General features: G+C 37.5%; 1 protein-coding gene across 1 annotated transcript in view; it reads right to left on the bottom strand.

Annotated features, from left to right (window-relative positions):
* The window catches only part of LOC120865417 (lysosomal-trafficking regulator-like), a 164,800-nt gene that overhangs the window by 34,567 nt on the left and 117,683 nt on the right, over positions 1-12,550 (bottom strand). Inside the window, exons 38-40 of the mRNA XM_040242693.1 lie at positions 11,739-11,794; positions 9,550-9,702; positions 6,185-6,429 (exon numbers count right to left, since the gene is read on the bottom strand). Coding sequence (XP_040098627.1) covers positions 6,185-6,429; positions 9,550-9,702; positions 11,739-11,794 — 454 coding nt within the window. The remainder of the gene's footprint in view (positions 1-6,184; positions 6,430-9,549; positions 9,703-11,738; positions 11,795-12,550) is intronic.

Here is a 12,550-nt window from a genome sequence, read left to right as displayed (position 1 = left end):
CACTAACAGTCACCGTTCACAATTATAATTCTATAAACTGTGAAGACAGAATTTTTCTAAACAGATGCATATCGGTATTATGAATTTTTGACTTACAAGTAACCAAGAAGAGCTTCTCCCTCCTCTCCCTGGTTCCTCTACTTCCTCAAATCGTAACTGATGCTGCCCATGGCAGATGATTCCCTGGAAGTTTCTGTCCCCATTTCCTGACCCTACACCCAGTTAGGCAATGAAGAGTGAAGGGCAGTTTGGCCAGGAGTATGATCATGAGGAGATGTTATGTAACTATTAGGTTAGTGAAAACTGAAAAAAACAACACGTGCTCACAGTGACTATGTTGAGATTTGGAGTGCAAGTATGAAATAAACATTTTATCTAATTCATGGATAGTGAGTGACGCTATGTGTCTGGTGGAGAGAATGTATGTAAGCATGTGTATGTCTGTGCTGGTGTTTATACTGTATCAGGAAGGCAAGAAAACTGGATGAATCTCCACTTTTAAAAGCTACAGAGCCAAGCAGCATGTCTGTGTGGCCCATGAAAGAGCAAGAGAACAGGAGCCAACAAAGATGGACATGCTCCGCTGGCTGAGATGCCCTCTGGTCTGGCACCAGGATGGAGCCACCTGGAGGTTCAACATCTGGCATGACAACTAGATCAACATGAAGATTTGCTCACATTTCAGTATGCCAAACCAGGTCTGCTGAGCCAGGGTGGATATATCTATTTTGGAGGAAAATTATTTCATAGGGATATTAAAATTAGCAATTAGCAAACACATTAATTTCATTTTTGAAACTTTCATAATCCTAAAAACTTTGTTAAAAAGTAAAAACAGTTTTATATCAATAGAATAGATAAAAAGTCACATCTCAATATAGAAGAAATCATGATCCTGGCATGCAACTTTTTCTAAACAGTATAAATAGTTCTTTGTGAACACAAGTAGTGTTGTTGTGGATGGAAAATCAGAAGTTATTGATGAGGCAAATAGAATAAACCAAAAATCAACCACAATATATCACTACAGCATATCTGGAAAGGTATATGTTTTCCTCCTTATTTCTATATGTATATCACTTTAAAGTAAAAAGAACCCCCCATAATATATATTTCTACAGTATCATTTTTAATGACTACAATGTAGAACAATTTACTCAAACCGAGCATTGTACATTTAGGTTGATTCTAAATTTCAGTTACTTTAAAAAATGATGTGAGGACTAATATTTGCTTGAAGTGCCAGGCACTGTTATTAGCAATGAACTGGCTCCTGCACTCATGAAGCTCACTTCCAGGCATAACCCTTCCGGTCAAGCACATTTCCTAAAGTATTTCCTAAGAAAATACTCTAAGAAAATATTTCCTAAGAAAAAAGTCCTAGAAGTTAAATTGCTGAAACAGAGTATGCAATTTCTAAAGAGTTCTTTGGTTATATACAGTCAAACTGTCTTTCCGAAAGACTGCATCTCTTTATATCAGTAGTGTATAAATTTAAATGTACATTAGCAGAGTACAAAAATGTCTAAAAGAGAAATAATGTACCATCTGCTCTTTTTAAATTGACAAATACATTAAACTGAATCTGATTTCTTGAAGTTATAATTAAAATATTCTAATATAGTAAGTAGTATATTTGCAGTCAACTTTTTTTTTAAACTAAGAGAAGTGTAACTGACATATAACGCTATATTGGTTTCAGGTATCCAACATAATGATTCAATATCTGTATATTCAAAATTACAAAATGATCATCCCAATAAGTCTAGTAAACATCTGCCACCATATATACTTACAAAATTTTTGTGCTGTGTTAGAGAACTTTTAAGATTTACTCTCTTGGCATATTATTAACTATAGTCACCATGCTCTACATCACATCCCCATAACTTATTTCATAACAAGAAGTTTGTACTATTTGACTCCCTTCACCCATTTTGCCACAACTCCTCCCACCCCCACCCCTTAATGCTTCTGGCAACCACCAAACTGTCCTCTGTATCAATGAGCTTAGCTTTTTGTTTTGTGTGTTTTCACTTTTAGAGTTCATATATAAGTGAGATCATACTTCAGTTCAGTTGCTCAGTCACGTCTGACTCTTTGTGACCCCATGGACCGCAGCACGCCAGGCCTCCCTGCCCATCACCAACTCCCGGAGTTTATCCAAACTCATATCCATTGAGTCGGTGATGCCATCCAACCATCTCATCCTCTGTTGTCCCCTTCTCCTCCTGCCTCCAATCTTTCCCAGCATCAGGGTCTCTTCAAATGAGTCAGTTCTTTGCATCAGGTGGCTAAAGTATTGGAGTTTCAGCTTCAATATCGTCCTTCCAATGAACACTCAGGACTGACTTCCCTCAGGGATGGACTGGTTGGATCTCCGTGCAGTCCAAGGGACTCTCAAGAGTCTTCTCCAACACCACAGTTCAAAAGCATCAATTCTTCAGTGCTCAGCTTTCTTTATAGTCCAACTTTCCCATCCACATGACTACCGGAAAAACCATAGCCTTGACTAGACGGACCTTTGTTGACAAAGTAATGTCTCTGCTTTTTAATACGCTTAGGTTGGTAATAACTTTCCTTCCAAGTAGTAAGCGTCTTTTAATTTCATGGCTACAGTCACCATCTGCAGTGATTTGGGAGCCCCCCAAAATAAAGTCTCTCACTGTTTCCCCATCTATTTGCCACGAAATGATGGGACCAGATGCCATGACCTTAGTTTTCTGAATGTTGAGCTTTAAGCCACTTTTTCACTCTCTTCTTTCACTTTCATCAAGAAGCTCTTTAGTTCTTTGCTTTCTGCCATAAGGATGGTGTCATCTGCATATCTGAGGTTACTGATATTTCTCCCAGCAATCTTGATTTCAGATTGTGCTTCATCCAGCCAGCGTTTCTCATGATGTACTCTGCATATGAGTTAAATAAGCAGGGTGACAATATACAGCCTTGATGCACTCCTTCCCCTATTTGGAACCAGTCTGTTGTTCCATGTCCAGTTCTAACTGTTGCTTCCTGACCTGCATACAGATTTCTCAAGAGGCAGGTCAAGTCAGGTGGCAGGTCTGGCATTCCCATCTCTCAAAGAATTTTCCAAAGTTTGTGGTGATCCACACAGTCAAAGGCTTTGGCATGGTCAATAAAGCAGAAATAGATGTTTTTCTGGAACTCTCTTGCTTTTTCGATAATTCAACGGATGTTGGCAATTTGATCTCTGGTTCCTCTGCCTTTTCTAAAACCTGCTTGATTATCCAGAAGTTCATGATTCACATACTGTTGAAGCCTGGCTTGGAGAATTTTGAGCATTACTTTGCTAGTGTGTGAGATGAGTGCAATTGTGCAGTAGTTTGAGCATTCTTTGGCACTGCCTTTCTTTGGGATTGGAATGAAAACTGACCTTTTACAGTCCTGTGGCCACTGCTGAGTTTTCCAAATTTGTTGGCATATTGAGTGCAGTACTATCACAGCATCATCTTTCAGGATTTGAAATAGCTCAACTGGAATTCCATCACCTCACTAGCTTTGTTCGTAGTGATGCTTCATAAGGCTCACTTGACTTGGCATTCCAGGATGTCTGGCTCTAGGTGAGTAATCATACCATCGTGATTAACCAGGTCGTGAAGATCTTTTTTGTATAGTTCTTCTGTGTATTCTTGCAACCTCTTTTTAATATCTTCTGCTTCTGTTAGGTCCATACCATTTCTGTTCTTTATTGAGCCCATCTTTGCATGAAATGTTCCCTTGGTATCTCTAATTTTCTTGAAGAGATCTCTAGTCTTTCCCATCCTATTGTTTTCCTCTATTTCTTTGCACTGATCACTGAAGAAGGCTTTCTTATCTCTCCTTGCTATTCTTTGGAACTCTGCATTCAAATGGGTATATCTTTCCTTTTCTCCTTACTTATCTGTATGGTATTTGTCTTTGTCTGACTTTTTCACTTAGCATAACGCCCTCAGGGGCCATTCATGTTGTCACAAGATTCCATTCTTTTCTTTTTTTAACACTAAATAGTATTCTTACGTGTGTATATGTGTCTGTGTGGCATTTTCTTTTTCTGCTCATTCACTGATGAACACTTAGGTTGTCTCTGTATCTTGGCCACTATAAATAATGCTGCAGTAAACATGAGGGTGCAGGTATCTTTTAGAGTTAGTGTTTTAATTTTCTCTGGATTAAATATCCAGAAGTAGAATGGCTGGATCATAGGATAGTTTTAATATTTGAGGAGCCTCCATAATGTTTTCCACAGTGGTTGCACCAATTTACATTCCCAGGAACAGTGTACAGGGTCTCTCTTCTCCACGTCCTTGCCATGAGTTGCTATTTCTTGACTTTCTGATAATAGTCAGAGAATGTTATTTAAAACTAAAGAAACAGAATATTCCCGCATCACCTATGGCTATTTGGTTACTCTAAAATGCAACTCTTTCAGGAAAGGCAGGATAAAAGCTTAATTCTTTTCCTTAGCTGTCAAATCTCAAAAGTAGAGAATTGTTGCCCCATCCAACAGCAACCAATAAGTTTAGTTTTGCTTTGTTTTAGGGGCCTTTGAACAGGGAGGCCTGGCGTGCTGCGATTCATGGGGTCACAAAGAGTCGGACACGACTGAGTGACTGAACTGAAAGAGTATCATTATTAACTTCAGTATTTTCTTTTTACTTAAATGTGTTTCAATCAGTTATGGTCTTTATACTTTTTGATGCTCTGATTGTCCTATCTTTGGCAGTGAGAGCCACTTCAAGTTGGCTCCTAAGTCCTTTATTTTTTTATAATTATAGTAAAAAAACACACATCACTGAACTTACCATCGTAGCCCCCCTCCAGTACCTAGCTCAATAGTGTTAACTAATTTACACTGTTGTGCAATAGATCTTTAAAGCTTTTTCACTTTGTAAAACTGAAACTCCACACCTACTGAGCAACAACTCCCCATGTCCCCATCCGCCCTCCTCCGCCACTCCCCAACAAACACCATTTAACTCTCTGACTACCCTAAACAACCTAAGTAAGTGGAATCACATGGTGTTTGTTTTCTTGTGGCTGACTTATTCCATTTAGCACAATATCCCCAAGGTTCTTCCATGTGACAGGACTTCCCTCCTTCTTAATGTTAAATAATGTTCCATATTACATATGTACCAAGTTTGCCACAACTATTCATCCACAGATAGACACCTGGGCTGCCTCCACCTCTTGGCTACTGTGAATAAAGCTGCAATGAACATGGGTATGCAAATATGGCTCCCACTCTTTTGACAAGACTATATTAATTTTCTTGCTCTCTGACACAACAAAATGTCCCAGGCTCATCTTATGTGCTTTCTTCTAATAAATGTACAAGAAATGAAAAAATAGGAAATCACTATTTGGTAACCCCCAGTGAAATCACAGACTCAAGAAATAATCATCAATGAAACAAACAAGTTCAATGGGGGGCTGAAGCCACAGATCAGCCTAAGCATCCTTAACAGTGGGATATCACATGCCTCCTGATATGGGGCAAGAAAAAGTTCACATCACTACCTCTAGAGAGTTTTTGCTTAAAAAAAAGTTGAACCTGAGTCTAAGCAAGCCTTTAGAAGTAATTTCCAGTACCTAGGAAATACAGCAGCTAGAGGAAAAAGCTAAATGCTAATGTGGAACGGGGGACATTCGACAAGATAAATGACCTTTTTTTCCTTAAACAAGCCAATGTTAGGAATAAAGAGAAAAATACATACATAAAACTAAGGGCTGTTCTAAGATTTATGTCTTTAGAGACAAAGCAACCAAAGGTGATAATGAGCCTGATTCAAGCAAATCAACTATATAAAGAGACATCTTTGATATAATCAGGGGACATTTAAAAATAGGCTGGATATTAGATGATACCATGAAATTGTTTTTATTTTCTTTGATATGATAATGGCACTGAAGTTATGTAACAAAATGTTTTACTTTTTTCTTAAGAGATGTATACTATAGAACATACGAGTGACATAAATGTGTGTGATTTGTCTTAAGGAAAAAAAGATGATGCAAGTTCGGCAAAAATTTTCATCATTATTGAGTTGGGGTGATGATCATATGGGGGTTTATTACACATTCATTCTGTTTTTTGCATGTTTGAAAATTTTCACAAGAAGAACTTTAATGACATAAATTCAGCACGTTGACAAAGCCAATAGGTGATGATGTCTTCAGTTACCTGTAGACTGATGGGTCGCTGAGGTCAAGGGTCTCACTAACATAGTCTGCCAGTATGAACGGGAACACTGGATACTGCATGAGATCATTGAAAGATCGGCCGGCATGTTTGTTTAAGTGAGTCAGATACTCAAAATTAGTAATTTGCCCAGTATACCACAAATTTGTCAGAGCGGTGATATTGCCATATTCCAGAAGATTAGGGAGGTTATTGGTTAGTATACTGTGGTATACATCATCGCGAACCTAGAACAGGAGAAAAAAAAACAGCCCAGATTTTATTTTTAGTCTTGACACTTTCCTCCAAAGAATCCATGATATCATAGGCATGTTACTAATCTCAAGTCCTTCAAGAAAACACTTTTTGCCCAAGAACACTGACTAGTGGGGAATTAAAATTCAAATCTAGGTCTTCCTCTAAAGGTTGTGCTATATATATTTATTTATTGAAGTACAATATTATATTAGCATCAGGTGTACAACATAGTGATTCAATATTTTTATAAATTATACTCCATTTAAATCTTATAAAATATTGACTATAGTCCTTGTGCTGTACAGTATATCCTTATAGTTTATTTTCTACATAGTAGTTTGTACTTGGTAATCTCCTCTGCCTGTTCTCTCCCCACTCATACCACTAGTTTGTTCTCCTCATATTTGAATCTGTTTCTGTTTTGTTACATTCATTTACTTTTGGCTCTTAACCACTATGTTTTGCAGCTGGAGAAATCAGTAAGAAACTAAGAAGTCTATACAGAAAAATCACTTACATACAGACCCTAAGGGAAAAAAATGTCAATAAAAGGAAATGAAGTGTCTTCATCTATATAAATGAAACACGCTGTAGCAGAAAGAGCACGGTTTTCTGAATTAGACAGACCAGGTCTTTTTTCTTGCTTAAATCTTTTGTGCTGTAGTTCCCATACTGTAATATGGGGATGCTGCTGCTGCTAAGTCGCTTCAGTCGTGTCCGACTCTGTGTGACCCCATCGACGATCTCTTACCAGGCTCCTCTGTCCCTGGGATTCTCCAGGCAAGAACACTAGAGTGGGTTGCCATTTCCTTCTCCAATGCATGAAAGTGAAAACAAAAGTGAAGTCGCTCAGTCGTGTCCGACTCTTAGCGACCTCATGGACTGCAGCCCACCAGGCTCCTCCGTCCATGGGATTTTCCAGGCAAGAGTATTAGAGTGGGGTGCCATTGTCTTCTACAAATATGGGGATAGTAAGATTTATTTCATGAGAATGAAATAAAATATCCTACATAAAAACAGGATACCTCATTTTCACTACTGATGGAAAACTAATATATGAACTCTTTTTTTAAGAGATTCAGAAAAGTTCTGTCACAGAAAAAGGGTGTTCTGATTTCTTCTAAAGCAATTAAATGATAATTGGTAATAAATGGAAAAAAAATAGAGGAACCAGGCCTTTCTAAAAACAAATTTGAATTACCCCTCTTAAATGTGTATATGCTTCAGGCATAGGAAGATGAGCCAAAGATGTGGATGATTAGAGATGAGACTAAAAGTGAATGAGAAGAATGAGCTTAGTTATGGAACAGGCATAAGATCACAGGGTATTTAAGAACCTAAACCTGGAGGTCTGTTTCACAACAATGTGAATATACTTAACACTACTAAACTGTATGCATGAAAATGGTTAAGATGGCAACTTCTATGCTATTTTTTTTAATCAGAATAAAAAATTTTAAAAAAAGTTCAAAGCAAAAATAAAAACCTAAACCTACAGCCTAAATCTGAAGGTTGCCAGATGCTGAAGCTAAGGTTGGTGGGAGAGAATTTATGACAGTTTGCATACTAAACTCTGCAAGGAAAAGGAAACATTTATTCATTCAACAAGTATCGACTGTGCACCTATATACCATGCTACAGCTGTAGCACTTAACAAAACGGTCTTTACATTCTGCTGGGCAGACACTGTTGGATGCTATGAAGTTCTCTAGAGAAAAGAGGAAAGTCAAGGAGACAAAGGGATTCCTGGGGGTAGGAGTGAGAAAGGGTTGCTGTTTTAAATACATAATCAGGGAAGTCTCTCTGATAAGAGGTCATTTGATCAGGGAACCTGAAAAAAGTAAGGGCGTGAGTCATGTAGATTTCTAAGAGGAAAAGCATTCCAGGCAGCATTTTAGGGAGCTGTAAGTGCAGAGGCTTTCAGGAATCAGTGTGCCTGCTATAGTCAAGGAAAAGGAAGTCTCCACAGATGGACTAGAGACAGTGAAGGATAGAACAGTAGAAGATAAGGTCAGAAAGAATAAGGAAGTGCTAGGTTATTCAACTGTAAGGTCCCGGCTTTTAATGGAGTGACAGAGACAGTGGTCAGAGGGCTCTGAGGAGAGGAATGGCACAATCTGACCCATTTTAACTGCTGTGTTGAGAGCAGTCTGAAAGAAGAGGGAGTGCGGAAGCAGGGAGGCCAGTGAGGAGGCTAGTGCAATGATTTATGCAAGAGCTGACAGTGCCTTAGACCAGGATGGCAGCAGTGGAAACACTCAGATTCTGGGTATACTTTGAGGGGCGAACCAACTGAATTTACTGAAAAGAGCAGATGATTAAGAGGAGTCAGAATAAGTAGGATGACAGAATAAGAGGAGTCAAGGATAACCCCAAGATTTTTGAACTGGCCAAGCATAAAGGGTGGAGTTGCCATTTATGGAGCTGGGGAAAACTGGAGATTTTAGGGGGAAAATTAGAAGTTCAGTTTTGTCCATGTTAAATTTGAGATGCCAATTAGACTTTAATGCAGAAGTCCAGTGAGGAAGGTTTTCCCCCCACTTTCTTTAAAGAAAGAATAATCAGCTGTGTCAAATGCTGCTGCTAAGTAAGATGGAGACTAAGAAACACAACTGTGGGGTTTAGCAACATTCAGGTCACTGGTGATGCTGACCAGAGGTCATGGTGGGGTGGTGAGGAAAAAGTCTGACTGGAGCATTCCAAAAGAGAATCTGAGGAGAGGAACTGGAGGCAGCAAGCACACACAATTTCTTCCAAGAGGTTTTCTATCAAGACAAGCAGACACACAGTAGCTGAAGCAATGTGGTAGTCAAGAAAGGGTTTGTCAAAAATGAAATCTACTATCAAGGTTAAACTACTTCAGGTTGGTTATACATTCATTTATTTACTTATTACAGATACAGTCACTCTGGGGAATAAAAATTTAATACAGTCTTGGAGGACAAAAATAGTAAAAGATTTACTTTAATCAGTACTAAGAAATAGGGTAATTTTCGTTTGACTTCAGAAATAAAGTTCAAATAAGTTAAAACTTCATTTAGTCAGTATGAGTGTAACTAAACTGATTCCATTATCTTTTTGAAAAAGTATATCAATATAGGCAAATTTACCTTGGTGTTATCAAATGCTAACAGGAGTGTTCTGCCATTTGTTAAAAATATTTCTACAGCATTATCCCTCAACTGCCACCAACGCTTGTGAACTTCTTTAATTTCTTCATATGTCCAGGAAAACGATGCTGGTTCCAATTCTCCTTGAAGGCTCTAAAGTCAAAGGAAATAACATGAAAGCATTTGCTCTACATGAAACAGAATCATTTTAATTTTACATTTTAAAACACTATCAAAATGCAATATAAAGCCTTCCTTCTGTGGCAAAGTGGCAGATAAGACTCTCTAAAAATCCTCCTGCTACTAAACACTTCAAAATGCTGGATAAAATCTAAAAAAAAAAAACTGAGTTAATAAACTTCATTTAAACTTTATTAATAGGCTGTATTTTCCAGAGAGGTTTTCTGTGTATAAAACTGAGCAGATAGTATGGAGTTCCCACATATGGCTTGTCTGCGCTCAGTTTCGCTACAGTGAACATCTTGTACTCACGTAGTACATGTGTTACAAATGATGAGCCACTATTGAACAGATTATTCTTAACTAAAGCCCACAGTTTAATCTTGGTGTTGTATAGGTCAAATGGGTTTTGACAAATGTTTAATGACATGTGTCCACCATTACAGTATCATACAGAATAGTCTCGCTGCTATGAAATTCCCTTCTGCTCCACCCAGCACCGCTGATTTTTTTGTTGCCTCTACTGGTTTCCTTTTTCCGGAAAGTCATATGGTTGGAATCATAAAGTATGTAGACTTTTCAGACTGATTTCTTTTAGTAAGCAAATATTATTTTAAATGTATAGCTGAGCATGCAAGAAAGGAAGGGAAAATGATATCTCTAGGAGTCAAAAATAAAAAGGAATTTGAAAAACAGCAGTAAGGAAGAAGTGACACTTTGGTCTGCTCTATGTGTATCTTACCATGTCCCAACTAATTTTTAGAAATGGAGGCAGGAAATATATTACAAGGAAAGCAAAATGTTTTAATGAAAAGGTAATATTCTCATTCTTAAAACCAAATTCTTCCCTGTTTAGCTTCAACACTCAACATACTTTCAATTTAACAAACATTAATTAAGCATCTACAGGCAAGGTGCTTGTAAGTGCTTTGCATGAAATAAATCTATACATGATAAAAAGGGGGCACAGGATATTTGCACATGCTTTGGAAAGGCAAGACAGCAAATGTCACACAGGAAATAAGCACAAATGCTACAAAAGTACAGAGAAAAGAAGGATCCTTCAATTTATTAAAAAGCAAGGGTCTTTTTAGAGCTTCCATTTGGGTGGAAAAGGTCATCTTTTGGACCCACCCAGGAAAAAAGCTGATTCATGTATCAACTATTAAACTCTTGTTCTAAAAAGATACATCTTTAAAAATAACATAACTGTACTTTTGCTAGCTGGGATAAATACTGTAGTAATGCTATGTAAATCACGAAATAATGCCTATTCAATTTTGGGGGATTATATGAAAGACCTTAATGATTTTTTAACATGACTTACTTTACAATAATATTTTATGTTTTCACTCCCTAATTTCTTTGAATCAAATATGTATTAACCAGTAAATCATACATAATCTTATTTAAATGCATCCTTATGAATTCCTGGCTTTAGAACTTCTGAAACAAAGAGCCTTATTTTTCCTGTTACAGGACTCTCAAAGCAGTATTTTAATGGCATGTAAATGAATTCAAACAAATAAAAAGTTTATTGTACCAAAATGTGACTTGAGTCTTTTTTGTTATTTTCAATTAATATAAGTATTTCCAGAAGAATAAAAATTATGACTACTAAGCTATGTGAACATTGTACTTAAGTTGTTAAATCAGACAATATTTTTCTTTCTTTTTGAAGGCAAATGTATGTGACAATAAACAGGGAGTGGCAAGAATTCTGATGCTACAGAAGATAGTAGTGAGAACGAATGGACATAAACTGAAATAATATGAATGCTTCAGAATCTGACCCACAATACTTGCTGCTATGAGGCTCAGAACATGAGTCAGAGGGGATGGCATGGTCTTTTTAAAATTATCTTAAAAACTGGAATTCAGACAAATTTACACAGCGTGTGACAAGAAATGAATTCTTAACAGTTCTACCTGCTTTCTGGCTGTATTAAACTTATACATGTGGGAATTTGTCTAGATTCATATAAATGCAAATTTAAACCGCTACTCACAGAACTCTCAACTGTATCAGAAGCATTATCTTCCACAAAATACATTCCACATTTACCTGCAGAAAATAATTGGCTGTGAGTTTAAAAACGTCTGTGCACTATTATCTTATATAGTTAAAAGCACCTCTAGAGTCAATTGGACCGAACATGAATCCCAGAACCCAGAAGGAGTTCTTAATACTCAGTAAGTATGGTTCAGAGGTTAAAGCGTCTGCCTGCAATGCTGGAGACCTGGGTTCAATCCCTGGGTCGGGAAGATCCCCTGGAGAAGGAAATGGCAACCCACTCCAATATTCTTGCCCGGAGAATCCCATGGATGGAGGAGCCTGGTAGGCAACAGCCCACAGGGTCACAAAGAGTTGGACACGACTGAGTGACTGCACTTTCACTTTCATTTTTGAATAGTGTCCATGAGATCCTGGGCAAGCTGCCTAACCCCACTGTGCTTTAGTTTCCTTATAAAAAGAATGGGGTAGGGAGAAGACTCTATTTCATAGAGTCACTGTGGGAATTATATAGAATATATGTAAAATGTTTATTAACAGTGTCTGGTGCTTAGTGCTAAAAAAGTGTTGGCTGTTTATTACCAGTATTCTTCTTAGGTTACTAGCATATTACTTTTATTTTGTACACATTAACTGAATTCAAGTTATAAACTAAATTTTCTAGCAAAAGAGGAATCCTTAATTATTTTACTGATTTAAACACTCAATAGGGCAGAAAAGTAATGTGTTAGTCGCTCAGTCATGTTTGACTTTTTGCGACCCCATTGGCTGTAGCGCGCCAAGCTTCTCTGTCCATGGATTTCTCCA

This window comes from Oryx dammah, unplaced genomic scaffold, assembly GCF_014754425.2.
Source record: "Oryx dammah isolate SB20612 unplaced genomic scaffold, SCBI_Odam_1.1 HiC_scaffold_6, whole genome shotgun sequence".
In the NCBI taxonomy this organism is placed as follows: Eukaryota; Metazoa; Chordata; class Mammalia; order Artiodactyla; family Bovidae; genus Oryx; species Oryx dammah.
This window is presented reverse-complemented; position numbering and strand designations above follow the sequence as displayed.